The 25,009-nt window shown below is 48.4% G+C and overlaps 1 protein-coding gene across 1 annotated transcript in view; it reads right to left on the reverse strand.

Annotated features, from left to right (window-relative positions):
- Positions 1-25,009, reverse strand: part of LOC147118246 (uncharacterized) — a 40,167-nt gene that overhangs the window by 12,581 nt on the left and 2,577 nt on the right. The window contains exons 2-3 of the mRNA XM_085983688.1: positions 18,432-20,247; positions 10,867-11,008 (exon numbers count right to left, since the gene is read on the reverse strand). Of these exons, the coding sequence (XP_085839814.1) occupies positions 10,867-11,008; positions 18,432-19,970 (1,681 nt within the window). The 5' untranslated portion in view covers positions 19,971-20,247. The remainder of the gene's footprint in view (positions 1-10,866; positions 11,009-18,431; positions 20,248-25,009) is intronic.

A 25,009-nucleotide genomic window follows, 5' to 3' on the forward strand; every position in this document is an offset into this window, starting at 1 on the left:
CCAGCAATGCATCTACTATGTCGATATTTATCTATCTATCTATCCAGAAAAGCAGTGGGCCCAGCACTGACCATTGGGGAACACCATCCTCCAGTTTGAAAAACAGCCATTTACCACAACTCGCTGTTTTCTGTCCTTAAGTCAATTTCCTTTCCAAGCTGCCACTGACCCTCCTATTCCATGAGCCTCAATTTTGTTAACCAGCCTTCTATGTGGTACTTTGTCAAACGCCTTCTGAAAATCCATGTAGACAACATCCATTGCATTCCCTTCATCAATCCTCCCTGTTACTTCATCAAAAATTCAATTAGATTAGTCTGTCACTTTAATTCTCTACATTGGGGAGACCAAACGCAGATTGGGCGACCGCTTTGCAGATCACCTCCATTCAGTCGGTAAGGGTGACCCCGAGCTTCCGGTCGCCTGTCACTAATTCTCCGCTCTACTCCCACTCTGACCTCTCCGTCCTCGGCCCTCTTACACTGTTCCAATGAAGTTCAACGTAAGCTCGAGGAACAGCAGCTCCTCTTTCGATTAGGCACTTTACAGCCTTCTGGACTCACTCCCAGGGCAGGTACAGCATGGGTTAGATACAGAGTAAAGCTCCCGCTACACTGTCCCATCAAACACTCCCAGGGCAGGTACAGCACGGGTTAGATACAGAGTAAAGCTCCCTCTACACTGTCCCATCAAACACTCCCAGGGCAGGTACAGCACGGGTTAGATACAGAGTAAAGCTCCCTCTACACTGTCCCATCAAACACTCCCAGGGCAGGTACAGCACGGGTTAGATACAGAGTAAAGCTCCCTCTACACTGTCCCATCAAATACTCCCAGGGCAGGTACAGCACGGGTTAGATACAGAGTAAAGCTCCCTCTACACTGTCCCATCAAATACTCCCAGGACAGGTACAGCACGGGTTAGATACAGAGTAAAGCTCCCTCTACACTGTCCCAGCAAACACGTCCAGGGCCGGGACAGCACGGGTTAGATACAGAGTAAAGCTCCCTCTACACTGTCCCATCAAACACTCCCAGGGCAGGTACAGCCCGGGTTAGATACAGAGTAAAGCTCCCTCTACACTGTCCCATCAAACACTCCCAGGGCAGGTACAACACGGGTTAGACACAGAGTAAAGCTCCCTCTACACTTTCCCATCAAACACTCCCAGGGCCGGGACAGCACGGGTTAGATACAGAGTAAAGCTCCCTCTACACTGTCCCATCAAACACTCCCAGGGCAGGTACAGCACGGGTTAGAAACAGAGTAAAGCTCCCTCTACACTGACCCATCAAACACTCCCAGGGCAGGTACAGCACGGGTTAGATACAGAATAAAGCTCCCTCTAAATTTGTTCACCAACCACAACCAACTCAGATCCAGCATGTGTTAAATGCAGCGTACAACTCCTCTGACACTATCCAATGATGCACACCAGCTCAGGTAATGCATAGTAAGAATGCAGAATAAAAATCCCTCTGCATGAAAGTGTCAAGCACTCCCAGGTAGCTTCACACACGAGTTAAGCTCGGGTCAACTTATCGCATCAAAGGCCGAGTCTTCTGGCAGCTGTGAGACAGCTCCCTGTGGCTGGTTAGATTCTCACCTCTGGAGGGGTCTTAGTCCCACCTGATCGGCTCTGTGAATCCAGCCACCTCCATCCAGTCCCAGTTAGTGTGATGGTGATTCGACTCCTCTCTCCACTTTTCACAGATACTGTTCAGTCCAAGAATCCTTTAACATAAAACTGATTATTATTAATTCTAGAATCTGTAATTGGAATACAATTTTTGTGACTATGATTAGATTTAATTTGAATATATTTGTAATTAATGACATTAGGTTGAATTACTTACCTTAATATTAAATTGTTCTTTCCGTTCCCCTATTTATATGGACTAGACTCACCGGCAGTGTCAGCTGCCATGTCCAGCTCCACCCACAGTGACTCCCACTGATGCTGTGTAACCAGGGGCGTAAACCGTCTCCAGGTGACATCAGAAAGGAGCCAGGGACCATGTCACAAAGCAGCCAAACCCCTCCCACTCTAGGTATTACAGAGTCACATGACCAGGCTCTGCTCCTGGAGTGCAGTCTCACTGGGCATGAATGCAGTTTGTACAATCAGTCCCGTCTCCAACCCTGCTCCCGCGTACTGAGAATCCAGGCAGGGAGCACTGACTCCCAAAATTACCACTGATAAATTCTCCCTCCCATCCTCTGAATGTGAGGTCCCAATATTCAAAGGCCCCCATTTCTACCTTTTGCATTATACTCCAGAAAGTCTCCCCTCACTTTATTTCAGTGTGTCTCCATCCTGCTTTGGCAGAGAGAGACAGTTTGTGGGAATGGTGTTTGGGATACGGCAAGGATATTACATCTCCCTTCTTGTGCTCTGAAACAAGTCTATTCCCTGTAACAGGAAGGGCGCCAGAGGCAAGAAGTGGAGGGATCTTCAGGGGGATCAAGTGCTGGGACCATCGGAGCAGTAATTGGAGGGTGCATCATGGGCAATAGGCTCCCTGTGTATTATCCCATCAAACACTCCCAGGGCAGGTACAGCACGGGTTAGATACAGACTAAAGTTCCCTCTACACTGTCCCATCAAACACATCCAGGGCAGGTACAGCACGGGTTAGATACAGAGTAAAGCTCCCTCTACACTGCCCCATCAAACACTCCCAGGGCAGGTACAGCACGGGTTAGATACAGAGTAAAGCTCCCTCTACACTGTCCCATCAAACACACCCAGGGCAGGTACAGCGCGGGTTAGATGCAGAGTAAAGCTCCCTCTACACTGTCCCCATCAAACACTCCCAGGGCAGGTACAGCATGGGTTAGATACAGAGTAAAGCTCCCTCTACACTGCCCCATCAAACATCCCCGGGGCAGGGAGAGCATGGGTTAGATACAGAGTAATACTCCCTCTACACTGTCCCGTCAAACACTCACAGGGCAGGTACAGCACGGGTTAGGTACAGAGTAAAGCTCCCTCTACACTGTCCCATCAAACACTCCCAGGGCAGGTACAGCACGGGTTAGATACAGAGTAAAGCTCCCTCTACACTGTCCCATCAAACACTCCCAGGGCAGGTACAGCACGGGTTAGATACACAGAAAATCTCCCTCCACACTGTCGCATCAAACACGCCCAGCGCAGGTACAGCACGGGTTAGATACACAGAAAATCTCCCTCCACACTGTCCCATCAAACACGCCCAGCGCAGGTACAGCATGGGTTAGATACAGAATAAAGGGCCTAGAAATTCAGTTAGGGGCACCCAGCTCGCCTGGGCGCCGGAATTACCGCTGCGCGCGAATCCACTTGCGCCAGCGGGATATTCAGTTTCAGCGCCCCAAGTGGAAGCCGGCCGCTAAACAGGGGTTTCGGCGCCCCGCTTGGGGGCGCTGAAACTGAATATCGGCATGCAAGGTGCCGCAGCGCCACCCGCTGCGGCACGGCAGCCTGCGGTACTGCAGGCCTTCCTCTCACCCTTAAGGGGGAGGTGCCTGCAACAGCGCGATCTCCGCTCGCGAGTGCCGGCAAATGAGCCCGGCACCAAGGAGAAGTGCCGGGCTCTCTGGAAACAGCTGGCAATGCCGCGGGGGGGTGGTGTAGGAGGCCGGGGACGGAGGTGCGGGCAGGCGGCCGCCGAAAATGCGGCCGGCCGCACCTCCACCTTAATTATCGCCACTACCGCCACAGGTAGGCCCCTGTGTACCGGTCGCTGTTTGCGGCTGGCGCGGAGGAGGCGGCCGCTACTAAATATGGCCAGCGGGGCGATAGCAGGGCGCTGCGCACACCGATGACATAATCGGTGGTGGCGCAGCGCTCCAGCCTAACGCCGCCATTAGCGTACCACTGAATTTCAATGGAGGTTTGCAGACTGGCGCAAAAGCCCTCTTTGGGTGCAAACTGGTGGCGCAGGCCACTGAATTTCTAGGCCAAGGTCCCTCTACACTGTCCCATCAAACACTCCCAGGGCATGTACAGCACGGGTTAGGTACAGAGTACAGCTCCCTCTACACTGCCCCATCAAACACTCCCAGGGCAGGTAGAGCACGGGTTAGATACAGAGTAAATCTTCCTCTACACTGCCCCGTCAAACACTCCCAGGGCAGGTACAGCACGGGTTAGATACAGAGTAAAGCTCCCTCTACACTGTCCCATCAAACACTCCCAGGGCAGGTACAGCACGGGTTAAATACAGAGTAAAGCTCCCTCTACACTGTCCCGTCAAACACTCCCAGGGCAGGTACAGCACGGGGTTAGATACAGAGTAAAGCTCCCTCTACACTGTCCCATCAAACACCCCCAGGGCAGGTACAGCATGGGTTAGATACAGAGTAAAGCTCCCTCTACACTGTCCCGTCAGTCACTCCCAGGGCAGGTACAGCACGGGTTAAATACAGAGTAAAGCTCCCTCTACACTGTCCCATCAAACACTTCCAGGGCAGGTACAGCACGGGTTAAATACAGAGTAAAGCTCCCTCTACACAGTCCCATGAAACACTCCCAGGGCAGGTACAGCACGGGTTAGATACAGAGTAAAGCTCCCTCTACACTGTCCCATCTAACACTCCCAGGGCAGGTACAGCACGGGTTAGATACAGAGTAAATCTCCCTCTACACTGTCCCGTCAAACACTCCCAGGGCAGGTACAGCACGGGTTAGATACAGAGTAAAGCTCCCTCTACACTGTCCTGTCAAACACTCCAAGGTCAGATACAGCATGGGTTAAATACAGAGTAAAACTCCCTCTACACTGTCCCATCAAACACTCCCAGGGCAGGTACAGCACGGGGTTAGATACAGAGTAAAGCTCCCTCTACACTGTCCCATCAAACACCCCCAGGGCAGGTACAGCACGGGTTAGATAGGGAGTAAAGCTCCCTCTACACTGTCCCGTCAGACACTCCCAGGGCAGGTACAGCACGGGTTAAATACAGAGTAAAGCTCCCTCTACACAGTCCCATGAAACACTCCCAGGGCAGGTACAGCACGGGTTAGATACAGAGTAAAGCTCCCTCTACACTGTCCCATCTAACACTCCCAGGGCAGGTACAGCACGGGTTAAATACAGAGTAAAGCTCCCTCTACACAGTCCCATCAAACACTCCCAGGGCAGGTACAGCACGGGTTAGATACAGAGTAAAGCTCCCTCTACACTGTCCCGTCAGACACTCCCAGGGCAGGTACAGCACGGGTTAGATACAGAGTAAAGCTCCCTCTACACTGTCCCGTCAGACACTCCCAGGGCAGGTACAGCACGGGTTAGATACAGAGTAAAGCTCCCTCTACACTGTCCCATCAAACACTCCCAGGGCAGGTACAGCATGGGTTAAATACAGAGTAAAGCTCGCTCTACACTGTCCCATCAAACACTCCCAGGGCAGGTACAGCATGGGTTAAATACAGAGTAAAGCTCCCTCTACACTGTCCCGTCAAATACAGCCAACTCAGATACTGCATGTGTCAAAAGCAGCGTCCATCTCCTCTGACACTATCCAATCATGCACACCAGCTCAGGTAATGCATAGTAAAAATGCGGAATAAAAATCCCTCTACATGTAAGTGTCAAGCACTCCCAGGTAGCTTCACACACGAGTTAAGCTCGGGTCAACTTGTCGCATCAAAGGTCGAGTCTTCTGGCAGCTGTCAGACAGCTCCCTGTGGCTGGTTAGACTCTCACCTCTGGAGGGGTCTTAGTCCCACCTGATCGGCTCTGTGAATCCAGCCACCTCCATCCAGTCCCAGTTAGTGTGACGATGATTCGACTCCTCTCTCCACTTTTCACAGATACTGTTCAGTCCAATAATCCTTTAACATAAAACTGATTATTATTAATTCTAGAATCTATAATTGGAATACAATTTTTGTGACTATGATTAGATTTAATTTGAATATATTTGTAATTAATGACATTAGTTTGAATTACTTACCTTAATATTAAATTGTTCTATCCTTTCCCCTATTTATATGGACTAGACTCACCGGCAGTGTCAGCTGCCATGTCCAGCTCCACACACACTGACTCCCACTGATGCTGTGTAACCAGGGGCGTAAACCATCTCCAGGTGACATCAGAAAGGAGCCAGGGACCATGTCACAAAGCAGCCCAAACCCCTCCCACTCTAGGTATTACAGAGTCACATGACCAGGCTCTGCTCCTGGTGTGCAGTCCCACTGGGCATGAACGCAGGTTGTACAATCAGTCCCGTCTCCAACCCTGCTCCCGCGTACTGAGACTCCAGGCAGGGAGCACTGACTCCCAAAATTACCACTGATAAATTCTCCCTCCCATCCTCTGAATGTGAGGTCCCACTATTCAAAGGCCCCCATTTCTACCTCTTGCTTTATACTCCAGAAAGTCTCCCCTCACTTTATTTCGGTGTGTCTCCATCCTGCTTTGGCAGAGAGAGATGGCTTGTGGGAATGGTGTTTGGGATACGGCAAGGATATTACCTCTCCCTCCTTTGTGCTCTGAAACAAGTCTATTCCGTGTAACAGGAAGGGCACCAGAAGCAATATGTGGAGGGATCTTCAGGGGGATTAAGTGCTGGGACCATCGGAGCATTAATTGGAGGGTGCATCATGGGCAATAGGCTCCCTCTACCTTGTCCTATCAAACACTCCCAGGGCAGGTACAGCACGGGTTAGATAGAGAGTAAAGCTCCCTCTACACAGTCCCATCAAACACTCCCAGGGCAGGTACAGCACGGGTTAGAAACAGCGTAAAGCTCTACTCTACACTGCCCCATCAAACACTGCCAGGGCAGGGACAGCACGGGTTAGATACCGATTAAGGATCCCTCTGCACTGTCCCATCAAACACTCCCAGGGCAGGTACAGCATGGGTTAGATACAGAGTAAAGCTCCCTCTACACTATCCCATCAAACACTCCCAGGGCCGATCCAGCACGGGTTAAATAAAGAGTAAAACTCCCTCTACGCTGTCCCATCAAACACACCCAGGGCAGGTACAGCACGGATTAGATACAGAGTAAATCTCCCTCTACACTGTCCCATCAAACACTCCCGTGCTGTCCCTGCCCTGGCAGTGTTTGATGAGACAGTGTAATGCCTGCCCGGACAGCAGGCATTAGATACAGAGTAAAGCTCCCTCTAAACTGCCCCATCAAACTCTCCCAGGGCAGGTACAGCACGGGTTAGATACAGAGTAAAGCTCCCTCTACACTGTCCTGTCAAACACTCCCAGGGCAGGAACAGCACAGGTTAGATACAGAGGAAAGCTCTCTCTAAATTGGTTCACCAACCACAGCCAACTCAGATCCAGCATGTGTTAAATGCAGCGTACAGCTCCTCTTGCACTATCCAATGATGCACACCAGCTCAGGTAATGCATAGTAAGAATGCAGAATAAAAATCCCTCTACATGTAAGTGTCAAGCACTCCCAGGTAGCTTCACACATGAGTTAAGCTCGGGTCAACTGGTCGCATCAAAGGCCGAGTCTTCTGGCAGCTGTCAGACAGCTCCCTGTGGCTGGTTAGACTCTCACCTATGGAGGGGTCTTACTCCCACCTGATCGGCTCTGTGAATCTAGTGGCCTCCATCCAGTCCCAGTTAGTGTGACGATGATTCGACTCCCCTCTCCACATTTCACAGATACCGTTCAGTCCAAGAATCCTTCAACATAAAACTGATTATTATTAATTCGGGTACAGCACAGGTTAGATATAGAGTAAATCTCCGTCTACACTGTCCCATCAAACACTCCCAGGGCAGGTACAGCGCGGGTTAGATAAAGAGTAAAGCTCCCTCTACATTGTCCCATCAAACACTCCCAGGGCAGGTACAGCATGAGTTAGATACAGAGTAAATCTCCCTCTACACTGTCCCATCAAACAGCCCCAGGGCAGGTACAGCGCAGCTTATATACAGAGTAAAGCTCCTCTGCAGTGTCCCACTAAACACACCCAGGGAAGGTATAGCATGAGTTAGATACAGAGTTAAGCTCCCTCTACACTGTTCCATCAAACACCCCCAGGGCAGGTACAGTGCGGGTTAGATACAGAGTAAAGCTGCCTATACATTGGCACATCAAACACTCCCAGGGCAGGTACAGCACGGGTTAGATACAGAGTAAAGCTCCCCTTACACTGTCCCATCAAACACTCCCAGGGCAGGTACAGCGCGGGTTAGATAGAGAGTAATGCTCCCTCTACACTGTCCCATCAAACACTCCCAGGGCAGGTACAGCGCGGGTTAGATAGAGAGTAAAGCTCCCTCTACACTGTCCCATCAAACACTCCCAGGGCAGGTACAACGCGGGATAGGTACAGAGAAAAGCTCCCTCTAAATTGTCCCAACAAACACTCCCAGTGCAGGTACAGCATGATTTAGATACAGAGTAAAGCTCCCTCTACAGTGTCCCATTATACCTCCCCAGGGCAGGTACAGCACGGGTTAGATACAGAGTAAAGCTCCCTCTAAACTGCCCCATCAAACACCCCCAGGGCAAGTAAAGCGTGGGTTAGATACAGAGTAAATGTCCCTCTGCATTAACCGATCAAACACTCCCAGGACAGGTACAGCATGGGTTAGATACAGAGTAAAGCTCCCTCCACACTGTCCCATTAAACACACCCAGGGCAGGTATAGCATGAGTTAGATACAGAGTTAAGCTCCCTCTACACTGTCCCATCAAACACCACCAGGGCAGGTACAGTGCGGGTTAGATACAGAGTAAAGCTGCCTATACACTGTCCCATCAAACACTCCCAGGACAGGTAGAGCGCAGGTTAGGTACAGAGTAAAGCTCCCTCTAAACTGTCCCATCAAACACCCCCAGGGCAGGTACAGCACGGGTTACATACAGAGTAAAGCTCCCTCTACAGTGTCCCATTAAACCTCCCATGGGCAGGTAATTCACGTGTAAGATATAGAGTCAAGCTCCCTCTACACTGTCCCATCAAACACTCCCAGGGCAGGTACAGCACGGGTTAGATACAGAGTAAAGCTCCCTCTACACTGTCCCATCAGACACTCCCAGGGCAGGTACAGCATGAGTTAGATACTGAGTAAAGCTCCCTCTAAATTGTCCCTACAAACACCCCAGGGCAGGTACAACATGGGTTAGATACAGAGTAATGCTCCCTCTACACTGTCCCATCAAACACTCCCAGGGCAGGTACAGCACGGGTTAGATAGAGAGTAAAGCTCCCTCTACATTGTCCCATCAGACACTCCCAGGGAAGGTACAGCATGAGTTAGATACAGAGTAAATCTCCCTCTACACTGTCCCATCAAACAGCCCCAGGGCAGGTACAGCGCAGCTTATATACAGAGTAAAGCTCCCTCTGCAGTGTCCCACTAAACATACCCAGGGCAGGTATAGCATGTGTTAGATACAGAGTAAAGCTCCCTCTACACTGTCCCATCAAACACTCCCAGGGCAGGTGCAGTGCGGGTTAGATACAGAGTAAAGCTGCCTATACATTGGCACATCAAACACTCCCAGGGCAAGTTCAGCATGGGTCAGATACAGAGTAAAGCTCCCCTTACACTGTCCCATCAAACACTCCCAGGGCAGGTACAACGCGGGATAGGTACAGAGAAAAGCTCCCTCTAAATTGTCCCAACAAACACTCCCAGTGCAGGTACAGCATGTTTTAGATACAGAGTAAAGCTCCCTCTACACTGTCCCATCAACACCGCCAGGGCAGGTGCAGTGCGGGTTAGATACAGAGTAAAGCTGCTTATACACTATCCCATCAAACACTCCCAGGGCAGGTACAGCACTCGTTAGATACAGAGTAAAGCTCCCTCTACACTGTCCCATCAAACACTCCCAGGGCAGGTACAGCACGCGTTAGATACAGAGTAAAGCTCCCTCTACACTGTCCCATCAAACACCCCCAGGGCAGGTACAACATGGGTTAGGTACAGGGTAATGCTCCCTCTACACTGTCCCATCAAACACTCCCAGGGCAGGTAAAGCATGGGTTAGATACAGAGTAAAGCTCCCTCGACACTGTCCCATCAAACACTCCAAGGGCAGGTACAGCATGGGTTAGATTCAGAGTAAAGCTCCCTCTACACTGTCCCATCAATCACTCCCCGGGCAGGTACAGCACGGGTTAGATACAGAGTAAAGCTCCCTCTACACTGTCCCATCAAACACTCCCAGGGCAGGTACAGCGCGGGTTAGATACAGAGTAAATCTCCCTCTACACTGTCCCATCAAACACTCCCAGGGCATGTACAGCATGAGTTAGATGCAGAGTGAAGCTTCCTCTACACTGTCCCATCAGCACTCCCAGGGCAGGTACAGTGTGGGTTAGTTAGAGAGTAAAGCTCCATCTACATTGTCCCATCAAACACTCCCAGGGCAGGTACAGCATGAGTTGGATACAGAGCAAAGCTCCCTCAACACTGTCCCATCAAACACTGCCAGGGCAGGTAACGCGCGGGTTAGATACAGAGTAAAGCTCCCAATGCTGGGAACTCAACATCCAGAGGTATTCAATATTCAGGAAGGAGAGTGTATATTTAGATTAAGACACTTAAACATTCAACATACATTTGGCTTGTAATACATTACATAAACATAACCATAATAAAGTGCATTGGCAGATGTGCAGGCTTTAGAGTTTATTTGTGGAGTTCAGTAGGATGACAGCCCTGGGAAAGAAGCTGTTCCTAAATCTGGTCGTACAGGTGCGAATGCATCTGTAGCGTCTCCCAGATGGCAGGAGGGTGAACAGACTGTGGCTGGGGTGGGTAGGGTCTTTGATGATGGACCGTGACCTCCGTAAACAGCGTTTCTGGTATATGTGCTCTATGGTCAGTAGCCAGTGTGAAATCGTTGGTGTCCATTCAGCTCCCGGGAGCTTTTAAAACTTTTCCCACAGTCAGAACATTTAAAGGGTCTCTCGTCAGTGTGAACTCGCTGATGTGCCAGCAGGTTGGAGGACCGAGCGAATCCCTTCCCACAGACAGAGCAGGTGAACGGTTTCTCCCCAGTGTGAGCTCGCTGGTGTCCCTTCAGCTCCCCAGGACTTTTAAAGCTCATCCCACAGTGGGAACATTTAAATGGTCTCTTATCAGTGTGAGGAAGCTGGTGTCTCAGCAGGGTGGATGAACCAGTGAATCCCTTCCCACACATGGAGCAGGTGAACGGCCTCTCCCCAGTGTGAACTCTCTGGTGTATCTGGAGCTTGGATGAGTCTGCAAATCCCTTCCCACACATGGAGCAGGAGAACGGTTTCTCCCCAGTGTGAACTTGCTGGTGTGTATGGAGGCTGGATGACTGAGTGAATCCCTTCCCACATTCAATACACGTGAACGGCCTCTCCCCAGTATGAACTCACTGGTGTATCTGGAGCTTGGATAACTCTGCGAATCCCTTCCCACACACGGAGCAGGTGAACGGCCTCTCCCCGATGTGAGTGTGCCGATGAGTTTCCAGCTTGGATGGATAACTGAATCTCTTCCCACAATCCCCACATTTCCACTGTTTTTCCGTGGTGCGGGTGTCCTTGTGTTTATCCAGGTTGGACGATCAGTTAAAGCCTCATCCACACACAACGCGTGTACGGTTTCTCCCCGCTGTGAATGGTGCGATGTTTTTCAGGCTGTGTAACTGGTTAAACCTCTTTCCACAGTCAGTGCACTGGAACACTCTTACTCGGGTGTGTGTTTTCCAGTCACACGGATGTTTGAAATCTTTTCCCACAGACAGAACAGACAAACATTTGTCCTTCCATATTCAAAGGTCAATGATATTCAGGTCCTGATGAATGGAGTGACTCTGTCAGATCTTGATGTGATGTTTGGTTTGAGTTTCCCGTCTGTAAATCCTGCCCTTCTCACACCCTGTAAAAGGAGTTTACAAAAGCCATCACTGTAAATACAGGATAGAAATTCAGAACAGACAATTCTAGTTTCTGTGGAACATTCTTTCCTCTCTTGTTTCCCCAAAGCTGTAAATCCCCGTCCCACACACTCTCCCTCCTCCCTGTGCTGAAATCCAAACCCATCGCACCATCTCCAACTTTTCTTTCCTCCACTCCCAGTTTTCGTCCTCCCTTTACTCTGGTTGGGTTCAGTTCTACACCCGCTGTGTGCAGAGTGAGAATAAAGTCAATAAGTCAATGATTGTCTCTCCTGGTCACGGGGACCCTGAAGCCCCGCCCACTCATTCTTCCTGTACCAAGATGGCCACGCATTCGCCGTGCTGCAGGTGGAAGCGGTCTGTCTTTCTTGCACCAAGATGGCGGCGCGTAACCCGGGCCTGTCACCAAGAAAAAGCCTCACAGCTGCCATCCGGTGGAACAGTGACCAGGCCGCTGGATCTCATTCGGGCCGGAGGCCGTTCTCCAACTTTATAAACCCTGCGGCGCAGACTAACCGCAGTTCATTAATCTCCTGACCCCACTCCCACTGACCAGCAGCTCCGCCTGGCGACCGCGCGGGTCTTTCTTTGTGAGGGACTCGTGACCCGGGCCCAGGGCCTGATTGACGGGAGCTTCCGACCAATAGGGAGCGAGTGGGGTGGGGCTGGAGGAGTGAGCCGGCGGTGGGTCCTCCAACCAATCGGGGAGCCTGAGGGGCGGGACTTGCGCCGGCTGATTGTCTCATCCGCAGGGCAGCGAGTTTCTCCAGTCCCTTGTTCGGGGCCAGGGGAGGCTGTGGGCCTTTATTCCCCTCATTGGACTCAAGGCTCTTTGGCTCACAACACACGGGCTCAGATTGCAATACAGACTTTTTAAATTCATGAATCAAAGGGACAGGGTCGTTCATTCTGTTGTGCGACAGTTCCTGGGACAGACTGTATCTCCCCCTCTTCTCCACACAGGGATTTGTGCTGGTTAAAGGGACAGCGATTCTCCTTGTTCTGTGAGTTTGTAATTAACTTTATCCCATATTAGAGACTCCAGGAGTTTACCAATAACACCTCGAGTCTTGGTTATGATCTTCCAGAATTCCTTAGATTCTAGAACGGTCCCTGGGGATCGGAAGGTATCAAATGTAACCCCGCCATTCAAGAAAGGAGGGCGAGAGAAAACAAGGACCCCTGGGCCAGTTAGCCTGACATCAGTGGTACGTGCAAAAAAGATTCACAAGAATGATACCAGAACTGAGAGGATATACCGATCAGGAAAGGCTGAACAGGCTGGGGGCTCATTTCTCTGGAAAAGAGAAGGCTGAGGGGTGACCAGATAGAGGTCATCAAGATTATGAAAGGGTTTGATAGGATAGACGTGGAGAAAATGTTTCTACTTGTCGGGGGAGACCAGAACTCGTAGTCATAGATGTCAGATATAAGAGAGAGAAATAGCACCAGAGTAAAGAAAAGTTCAGAAATAGGAGGAATCAGACGGGGCAAAAGCGAGGCAGACTAAGATGTGTTTGGAGTGCATGTGTGTAAATGTACATAGCCTGGTAAATAAGGTTGGTGAGCTGCAGGCACAAGGTGCCACAGGGGACTCTGATATAGGGGCAATAAAGAGACCAGACTCAAAGAAAGGGAGGATTGGGATCTTAATATTCCTGGCTACAAGGTAATCAGGAAAGATAGGGAAGGAAAAAGAGAAGGGGTGGCAGTATTGATCAATAAACTATTACAGCACTGGAGAGGGTGATGTAGTCGAGGGAGCAAAGATTGGTTTGAATTCAGGAACAATCGAGGAGCGATTACACTGCTGGGTGTTTACTACAGGCCACCAAATAGTGGGGAGCAGATAGAGGAGCAGATTTGCAGGCAAATTACAGAAAGATGCAAGAATTAGAGAGTAGTGATAATGAGGGACTTCAATTATGCGAATGTAGATAGTAACAGTGTAAAGGGCAAATTGGGGAGGAATCCCTGAAATGTGTACAAGAGAACTTTCTGGATCAGTGTGTTTCCAGCCCAAGGAGGAAGGAAGCAGAGCTGGATCAAGTTCTGGGGAATGAAGTGGGGCGAGTGGAGCGTGTTTCAGTGGGAGAGTATTTAGGGGAACAGTGATCATAATATCATCAGGTTTAGAATAGTTATAGAAAAGGACAAAGAACAATCAAGCTTAAAAATAATTAACTGGAGGAGGGCTAACTGCAGTGAGAGGAAAAGGGATCTGGCCCAGGTGGATTGGAGTCAAAAATTGGGAGGCAAAACAGAAAATGACCAATGGGAGGCCTTCAAAGAGGAGCTGGTTCGGGTACAGAGCAGACACATTCCTATGAGGGGGAAAGGAAGGGCATCCAAAGCTCGAGCTCCCTGGATGACTAAAGATAGAGGTTAAAGTGAGAGAGAAAGAAGAGGTTTATGACAAATGTAAGGTTGATAATACAGTGGGGAATCATGCTGAATATAGAAAGTACAGAGGAGATCTAAACAATGGAATAAGAGGGGCAAAGAGAGAGTATGAGAACAGATTAGCAGCTAACATAAAAGGGAACCCAAAAGTCTTTTATAAAGACTTAACTGGTAAAAGGGCAGTCAAAGGAAGGGAGGGGCTGATTGGGGACCTAAAGGGAGATTGTCTTGTGGAGGCAGAGGGCTGGGCTGAGGGACTAAATAAGAACTTTGCATCTGTCTTCACTGGAGAAGAGGATGCTGCCAATGTAGCAGTAAAGGAGGAGGCCGGAGCGATACTGGATAGGATACAAATAGATAAAGAGGAGGGACTTCAAAGGTTGGCAGTCCTCAAAGTAGAAAAGTCGCCCGGTCCGGATGGGATTTGTCCTCGGTTACTGAGGGAAGTAGGGGTGAAAATTGCGGAGGCTCCGGCCACAATCTTCCAATCCTCCTTGGACATGGGGGTGGTGCCAGAGGACAGGAGGATTGCAAATGTTACAGCCCTGTTTAAAATAGGGGAGAGGGATAAACCCGGCAACTACAGGCCAGTCAGCCGAACGTCGGTGGTGGGGAAACTTTTAGAGACAATAATCTGGGACAAAATTCATTGGCCCTTGGAAAACTACCATGGGATTAAAGGGATCAAGGGATATGGGGAGAGTTTGAATAAACAGATCTTTTTCCAAGTGGCAGGCAGTGACTAGTGGGGTACCGCAGGGATCGGTCCTTGGACCCCAGCTATTCACAATATATATTAATGATCTAGACGAGGGAACTAGATGTAATATCTCCAAGTTTGCAGACGACACAAAGCTGGGTGGGCGTGTGTGCTATGAGGAGGATGCTGAGAAACTCCAGCATGATTTGGACAGGTTGGGTGATTGGGCAGATGCATGGCAGATGCAGTATAATGTGGATAAATGCGAGGTTATCCACTTTGGTGGCAAAAACAGGAACACAGATTATTATCTGAATGGCAATAGATTGGGAGAAGGGGAAGTGCAATGAGACCTGGGCGTCCTTGTGCACCAGTCGCTGAAAGTAAGCATGCAGGTGCAGCAGGCGATTAAGAAGGCAAATGGTATGTTGGCCTTCGTAGCGAGAGGGTTCGAGTACAGGAACAAGGATGTCTTGCTGCAGTTATACAGGGCCTTGGTGAGACCACACCTTGAGTATTGTGTGCAGTTTTGGTCACCTTATCTGAGGAAGGATGTACTTGCCATGGAGGGAGTGCAGCGAAGATTCACCAGACTGATACCTGGGATGGCAGGAATGATGTATGGGGAGAGATTGGGTCGATTGGACTTGTACTCACTGGAGTTTAGAAGAATGAGAGGGGATCTCATTGAAACTTATAAAATTCTAACAGGACTAGACAGACTCGATGCAGGAAGGATGTTCCTGATGGCCGGGGAGTCCAGAACCAGGGGTCACAGTCTAAGGATTAGGGTTAAGCCATTTAGGATGGAGATGAGGAGGAATTTCTTCACCCAGAGAGTGGTGAACCTGTGGAATTCTCTACTACAGAAGGCAGTGGAGGCCAATTCATTAAATATATTCAAGAAGGAGTTAGATATATTTCTTAAGGCTAAAGTGATCAAGGGATATGGGGAGAAGGCAGGGACGGGGTACTGAATTTGGATGATCAGCCATGATCTCATTAAATGTCAGAGCAGGTTCGAGGGGCCGAATGACCTACTCCTGCTCCTATCTTCTATGTTTCTATATTTCTATTACTCTCACTATTACCTCAATGCTAATGAATCAGGGGGAACCTCTCCACTGGCTGGAGTCAGACCGAGCACAAAGGAAGATGATCTTGGTGGTTGGAGGTCAATTATCACAGCCCCAGGACATCGCTGCAGGAGTTCCTCAGGGCAGTGTCCTCGGCCCAACCCTCTTCAACTGCTTCATCAATGACCTTCCCTCCAACATAAGATCAGAAGTAGGAATGTTCGCTGGTGACTGCACAGTATTCAGTTCCATTTGCAACTCCTCAGATAATGAAACCGTCCACGCCCGCATGCAACAAGACCTGGACAACATTCAGGCTTGGGCTGATAAGTGGCAGGTAACATTCGCAGCACACAAGTGCCAGGCAATGACTATCTCTGACAAGCGAGCATCTAATCACCGCCCCTTGACATTCAACGGCATTCCCATCACCGAATCCCCCACCATCAACATCCTGGGGGTCACCATTGACCAGAAACTTAACTGGACCAGCCACATAAATACTGTGGTTACAAGAGCAGGTCAGAGGCTGGGTATTCTGTGGCGAGTGTCTCACCTCCTGACTCCCCAAAGACTTTCCACCATCTACAAAGCACAAGTCAGGAGTGAGATGGAATACTCTCCACTTGTCTGGATGAGTGCAGCTCCAACAACACTCAAGAAGCTCAACACCACCCAAGACAAAGCAGCCCGCTTGATTGGCATCCCATCCACCACCTTAAACATTCACTCCCTCCACCACCGGTGCACCGTGGCTGCAGTGTGTACCATCTACAAGATGTACAGCAGCAACTCGCCAAGGCTTCTTCAGCAGCACCTCCCAAACCGACAACCTCTTCTACCTGGAGGAACAAGGACAGCAAGCGCATGGGAACACCTGATAGAATACATATATCCCTGAAGGCAGCAGGACAGGCAGAAAAGGTGGTTAAAAAGGCTGATGGGATACTTGCCTTCATTAGCCGAGGCATAGAATATAAGAGCAGGGAGGTGATGATGGAGCTGTACAAAACACTAGTTAGGCCACAGCTGGAATACTGTGCAGTTCTGCTCGTCACACTATAGGAAGGATGTGATTGCATTGGAGAGGGTGCAGAGGAGATTCACCAGGATGTTACCTGGGCTGGAGCTCTTCAGCTATGAAGAGAGACTGGACAGGCTGGGGTTGTTTTCCTTAGAGCAGAGAAGGCTGAGGGGGGACCTGATTGAGGTGTACAAAATTATGAGGGGCATAGACAGGGTAGATAGAAAGGAACTTTCCCCTTAGTAGAGGGGTCAATAACCATTAGTTTCAAGGTAAGGGGCAGGAGGTTTAGAGGGGATTTGAGGAAAAACTTTTTTCCCCAGAGGGTGGTTGGAATCTGGAACTCACTGCCTGAAAGGGTGGTAGAGGCAGGAACCCTCACAACATTCAAGAAGCATTTAGATGAGCACTTGAACCGCCATAGCATACAAGGCTACAGACAAAGTGCTGGAAAATGGGATTAGAATAGACAGGGCTTGATGGCCGGTGTAGACACGATGGGCCGAAGGGCCTCTTTCTGTGCTGTATAACTCTATGACTCTATGACCACCAACTCCAAGTCACGCACCATCCTGACTTGGAAGTATATTGCCATTCCTTCATCGGCGCTGGGTCAAAGTCCTGGAACTCCCTCCCTGACAGCACTGTGGGAGTACCTTCACCACACGGACAGCAGCGGTTCAAGAAGGCGGCTCACCACCACCTTCTCAAGGGCAATTAGGCATGGGCAATAAATGCTGGCCTTGCCAGCGACGCCCACATCCCATGAACGAATTTAAAAAACTTCATCCCATAACACGCGTACAAGGACTCAGTAATGTTTAATTCATCAGAAAAAGACAAAATACAACAACATACTGGTCAGCTTAACAGAATCTCATCATATTTATGAGGCCACAAACTTAAAATAGTCACTAATAAATCCAGTAATGAATTCAGGAGAAGTGTCTTTACCCAGAGAATGGTGAGAATGGGGAACTCGCTACCACAGGGAGTAGTTGACGTGAACAGCACAGATGGATTTATGAGGAAGCCACACAAGGGAGAAAGGAATGGGAGGAGATGTTGATCGGGTTAATTGAAGTAGCGTGGGTGTGGGGCATAAACACCGGCATGGACCAGTTGGGCCGAATGGCCTGTTTCTGTGCTGTACATTCTATGTAACACCATCAACAGTCAATCGAAGGGAGTCATCAGCACAACAGATTGAAAGATTAAACAGCAGTACAAACATTTATAAAACATTCATCCATTCCACGTTCATGTCACCCCAGCTGTCTTCAGGGCCCTGTGCTACAGAACAGTGTGAACTCGCTGGTGTCTCTTCAGCTCCCCGGACCTTTTAAAGCTCTTAGCACAGTCAGATCATTTAAATGGTCTCTCATCAGTGTGAACTCGCTGGTGTGTCAGCATGTTGGATGACTGAGTGAATCCCTTCCCGCACACGGAGCAGGTGAACGGCTTCTCCCCAGTGTGAGTACGCTGGTGTTCCTTCAGCTCTCCGGACCTTTTAAACCTTTTCTCACAGTCAGAACATTTAAACGGTCTCTCATCAGTGTGAACTCGCTGGTGTGCCAGCATGTTGGATGACTGAGTGAATCCCTTCCCGCACATGGAGCAGGTGAACGGCTTCTCCCCAGTGTGAGTACGCTGGTGTATCTTCAGCTCTCCAGTGCTTTTAAAGCTCTTACCACAGTCAGAACATTTAAATGGTCTCTCATCAGTGTGAACTCGCTGGTGTATCTTCAGCTCCCCGGTGCTTTTAAAGCTCTTACCACAGTCAGAGCATTTAAATGGTCTCTCATCAGTGCGAACTCGCTGGTGTATCTTCAGCTCCCCGGAGCTTTTAAAGCTCTTACCACAGTCAGAGCATTTAAATGGTCTCTCATCAGTGTGAACTCGCTGGTGTGTAGTCAAATTGCTGTAGCTTTTAAACCACTTCCCACAGTCAAAACATTTAAATGGTCTCTCATCGGTGTGAACTCGCTGGTGTTCCAGCAGCTGGGATAACTGAGTGAATCCCTTCCCACACACGGAGCAGGTGAATGGCCTCTCCCCGGTGTGAACTCGCTGGTGTATCTTCAGCTCCCCGGAGCTTTTAAAGCTCTTACCACAGTCAGAGCATTTAAATGGTCTCTCATCAGTGTGAACTCGCTGGTGTGTAGTCAAATTCCTGGAGCTTTTAAACCACTTCCCACAGTCAGCACATTTAAATGGTCTCTCATCGGTGTGAACTTGCTGGTGTTGCAGCAGGTGGGATGACTGAGTGAATCCCTTCCCACACACGGAACAGGTGAATGGCCTCTCCCCGGTGTGAACACGCTGGTGTCCATTCAGATGCCTGGAGCTTTTAAAGCTCATCCCACAGTCAGAGCATTTAAATGGTCTCTCATCAGTGTGATATTGCTGGTGTCTCAACAGGTTTGATGGCTGAGTGAATCCCTTCCCAGACACGGAACAGGTGAACGGTCTCTTTCCTGTTGTCTCCAGCTGTTGTCGCTTCAGCTCCTGGGACATTTGAAAGCTTTTCCCACAGTCAGAATGTTTCACCGGCCTCTCCCCAGTGTGAACTCGCTTGTGTGCCAGCAGATTTGAGGACCGAGTGAATCTCTTCCCACACACGGAGCAGGTGAACAGAATCTCTCCTGCTCTCTCCAGCTGGTGTCTCTTCAGATCCTGGGACCTTTTAAAGCTCTTCCCACAGTCAGAACATTTAATTTGAACAAGCTGGTGTCTCAGGAGGGTGGCAGAATGAGAGAATCGCTTCAAAAACACAGAGCAGGTCAACGGTCTCTCATTGGTGTGGACAAGCTGGTGTCTCAGCAGCACGGAGGGTGCAATTAATCGCTTCCCACACACGGAGCGGGTTAAAGGTCTCTCCCTAGTGTGATCTTGCTGGTGTATCATCGGAGCGAATGACTGAGTGAATCCCTTCTGGAACACGGGGCCGGTGAACGGGCTCTCCCCAGTGTGTAGCCACTGCTGTTGCTTCAGGTACTTGTAGATTTTGATGCTCTTCCCACACTCAGAACATTTAAAAGGTCTCTCATCAGTGTGAACTCGCTGGTGTGCCAGCAGATTGGAGGACCGACTGAATCAGGTCCGGATGAATCGAGCGACTGTCTGTTCTTGACGTGATGTTCGGTCTGAGCTTCCTGTCTGTAAATGCTCCACTTCTAAAACCCTGTAAAAGGAGTGTAGAAAGGGGTAAGAGGGAGAATGTTGTCTCATGTCCCCCTTTCCCAGCCCAGGGGCAGTGAAGCTGATTTTCAGGCCCCAGCTACTGCACAGGTTACATACGAACATACGAATTAGGAGCAGGAGTAGGCCACTCGGCCCCTCGAGCCTGCTCCACCATTCAATAAGATCATGGCTGATCTGATTACTCCACATTCCCACCTACCCCCGATAACCTTTCACCCCTTGCTTATCAAGAATCTATCTACCTCTGCCTTAAAAATATTCAAAGACTCTGCTTCCACCGCCCTCTGAGGAAGAGAGTTTGAAATACTCATGACCGTCCGTAAGAAAACATTTCTCCTCGTCTCTGTCTTAAATGGGCGATGCCTTATTTTTAAACAGTGACCCCTAGTTCTAGATTCTCCCACAAGAGGAAACATCCTCTCCACATCCACCCTGTCCAGACCCCTCAGGATCTTATATGTTTCAATCAAGTCACCTCTTACTCTTCTAAACTCCAGCGGATACAAGCCTCGCCTGTCCAACCTTTCCTCATAAGACAACCCGCCCATTCCAGGTATTAGTCTAGTAAACCTTCTCTGAACTGCTTCCAATGCATTTACATCCTTCCTTAAATAAGGAGACCAATACTGTACACAGTACTCCAGATGTGGTCTCAATAATGCCCTGTATAACTGAAGCATAACCTCCCTACTTTTGTATTCGGTTTCCCTCGCAATAAACAATAACATTCTATTAGCTTTCCTGATTACTTGTTGTACCTGAACACTAACCTTTTGCGATTCATGCATTAGGGCACCCAGATCCCTCTGCATCTCAGAGCTCTGCAATCTCTCACCATTTAGATAATATGCTTCTTTTTTATTCTTCCTGCCAAAATGGACAACTTCACATTTTCCCACATTATACTCCATTTGCCAGATCTTTGCCCACTCACTCAACTTATCTATATCCCTTTGTAGCCTCCTTATGTCCTCTTCACAATTTACTTTCCTACCTATCTTTGTGTCATCAGCAAATTTAACAACCATGCCTTCGGTCCCTTCATCCAAGTCATTTATATAAATTGTAAAAAGTTGAGGTCCCAGCACTGATCCCTGTGGCACACCACTCGTTACATCTTGCCAACCAGAAAATGACCCATTTATGCCTACTCTCTGTTTCCTATTAGCTAGCTAATCTTCTATCCATGCCAACATGTTACCCCCTACAACATGAGCTTTTATTTTCCGCAATAGCCTTTGATGTGGCACCTTATCAAATGCCTTCTGGAAATCTAAGTACAGTACATCCACCAGTTCCCCTTTATCCACAGCACATTTTACTTGCTCAAAGAACTCCAATAAATTGGTTAAACATGATTTCCCTTTCACAAAACCATGTTGACTCTGCCTGATTACCTTGAATTTTTCCAAGTGCCCTGCTATAACGTTTTTAATAATAGCTTCTATCATCTTCCCGATGACAGATGTTAAGCTAACTGGCCTGTAGTTTCCTGCTTTCTCTCTGCCTCCCTTTTTGAATAAAGGAGTTACATTCGCTATTTTCCAATCTAATGGAACCTTCCCCGAATCTTGGGAATTTTGGAAAATTAAAACCAACGCATCAACGATCTCACTAGCCGCTTCTTTTTAGATCCTAGGATGAAGTCCATCAGGACCCGGGGACTTGTCAGCCCACAGCTCCAACAATTTGCTCAGTACCACTTCCCTGGTGATTGTAATTTTCTGGAGTTCCTCCCTCCCTTCCATTTCCTGATTTACAGCTATTTCTGGGATGTTACTTGAATCCTCTATAGTGAAGACCGATGCAAAATACCTGTTCAATTCAACTGCCATCTCCTTATTTTCCATTATTAATTCCCCAGACTCACTTTCTATAGGACCAACGCTCACTTTGTTAACTCTTTTGTTTTTTAAATATCTATAGAAACTCTTATTATCTGTGTTTATATTTCTAGCTAGCTTTCTCTCGCACTCTAATTTTTCTTTCCTTATTAATCTTTTAGTCATTCTTTGTTGTTTTTTATATTCTGTCCAATCTTCTGACCTGCCAGCAATTATATGCTTTTTCTTTAAGTTTGATACTATCTTTAACTTTTTTAGTTAACTATGGATGGTGGATCCTCCCCTTGGAATTTTTCTTTCTCGTTGGAATGTATATATTCTGAGTATTCTGAAATATCCCCTTAAATGTCTGCCACTGCAACTCTCTTGACCTATCCCTTAACCTAATTTGCCTGTTCACTTTAGCTAGCTCTGCTTTCATGCCCTCATAATTGCTCTTATTTAAGTTTAAAATACTAGTCTTGGACCCACTCTTCTCTCCCTCAAACTGAATGTAAAATTCAATCATATTATGATCGCTGCTACCTAGGGGCGCCTTCACTATGAGGTCATTAATTAATCCTATCTCATTGCACAATACCAGGTCTAGTATAGCCTGCTCTCTGGTTGGCTCCAGAACGTGCTGTTCTAAGAAACTATCCCGAAAACATTCTATGAACTCCTCATCTAGGCTACCTTTGCCCATCTGATTTTTCCAGTCTATATGTAGATTAAAATCCCCCATAATTATTGCCATACCTTTCTGACAAGCTCCCATTATTTCTTCCTTTATACTCCATCCTACCGTGTGGTTACTGTCAGGGGGCCTGTACACCACTCCCACAAGTGACTTCTTGCCTTTATCATTTCTCATCTTAACACGCAGGTGCAGCAAGCAATTAGGAAAGCAAATGGTATGTTAGTCTTTATTACAAAAGGGATTGGAGTATAAGAGTAAAGAAGTCTTACTGCAATTATATAGGGCCTTGGTGAGACCACACCTGGAGTATTGTGTACAGTTTTGGTCTTCTTACCTAAGGAAGGATATACTTGCCTCAGAGGGAGTGGAACGAAGGTTCACCAGACTGATTCCTGGGATGGGGGGATTGTCCTATGAGAAGAGGTTGAGTAGACTGGGCCTATATTCCCAGGAATTTTCAAGAATGCGAGGTGACTCAACCGTGGCTAACAAGGGAAATAAGGGATAGCATAAGATCCAAGGAGAGGACATATAAATTTGGCCAGAAAAAGCAGCAAACCTGAGGATTGGGAGCAGTTTAGGATTCAGCAAAGGAGGACAAAGGGATTAATTAAGAAGGGGAAAATAGAGTACGAGAGTAAGCTTGCAGGGAACATAAAAACTGACTGTAAAAGCTTTAATAGATATATGAAGAGAAAAAGATTGGTGAAATCAAGTGTAGGTCCCTTGCAGTCAGAATCAGGGGAATTTATAATGGGGAACAAAGAAATGGCAGACCAACTAAATTCATACTTTGGTTCAGTCTTCACAAAGGAGGACACAAATAACCTCCCAGAGATGTCGGGGATCATAGGGTCTAATGAGAGGGAGGAACTGAAAGAAATCAGTATTTGTAGGGAAATGGTGTTAGGGAAATTGACGGGATTGAAGCCGATAAATCCCCAGGGCCTGATAATCTCCATCCTAGGGTACTTAAGGAAGTGGCCCTCGAAATAGTAGATGCATTGCTGGTCATCCTCCAAAATTCGATAGACTCTGGAACAGTACCCATGGATTGGAGGGTAGCTAATGTTACCCCACTGTTCAAAAAAGGTGGTAGAGAGAAAATGGGGAATTATAGACCGGTAAGCCTGACATCGGTAGTGGGGGGAAAATGCTAGAGTCCATTATAAAAGATGTAATAGCAGAGCACTTGGAAAACAGTGACAGGATCGGACAAAGTCAACATGGATTTACAAAAGGTAAATCGTGCTTGACTAATCTACTGGAATTTTTTGAGGATGTACCTGGCAAAATTGATAAGGGAGAACCAGTGGATGTGGTGTATTTGGACTTTCAGAAGGCCCTCGATAAGGTCCCGCATAAGAGATTAGCGTGTAAAGTTAAGGCACATGGGATTGGGTGCAAGGTATTGACTGGGATAGAGAACTGGTTGGCAGACAGAAAGCAAAGAGTTGGAATAAACGGGTCTTTTTCCGAGTGGCGGGCAGTGACTAGTGGGGTACCGCAGGGATCGGTCCTGGGACCCCAGCTATTCACAATATATATTAATGATCTGGACGAGGGAATTGGATGTAACATCTCCAAGTTTGCAGATGACACAAAGCTGGGTGGGAGTGTGTGCTGTAAGGAGGATGCCGAGAAACTCCAGTATGATTTGGACAGGTTGGGTGATTGGGCAGAGACATGGCAGATGCAATATCATGTGGATAAATGCGAGGTTATCCACTTTGGTGTCAAAAACAGGAAGGCAGATTATTTTCTGAATGGCAATAGATTGGGAGAAGGGGAAGTGCAACGAGACCTGGGTGTCCTTGTGCACCAGTCGCTGAAGGTAAGCATGCAGGTGCAGCAGGTGGTTAAGAAGGCAAATGGTATGTTGGCCTTCGTAGCGAGAGGGTTCGGGTCCAGGAACAAGGATGTCTTGCTGCAGCTGTACAGGGCCTTGGTGCGACCACACCTGGAGTATTGTGTGCAGTTTTGGTCGCCTTATCTGAGGAAGGATGTTCTTGCCATGGAGGGAGTTCAGCGAAGATTCTCCAGGCTGATACCTGGGATGGCAGGAATGACGTACGAGGAGAGATTGGGTCGATTGGGCTTATACTCGCTGGAGTTTAGAAGAATGAGAGGGGATCTCATTGAAACTTATAAAATACTAACAGAACTAGATAGACTGGATGCAGGAAGGATGTTCCCGATGGCCGGGGAGTCCAGAACCA

This window comes from Somniosus microcephalus, chromosome 4, assembly GCF_052327205.1.
Source record: "Somniosus microcephalus isolate GS21.2 chromosome 4, FLI_Smic_1.0, whole genome shotgun sequence".
NCBI lineage: Eukaryota > Metazoa > Chordata > Chondrichthyes > Squaliformes > Somniosidae > Somniosus > Somniosus microcephalus.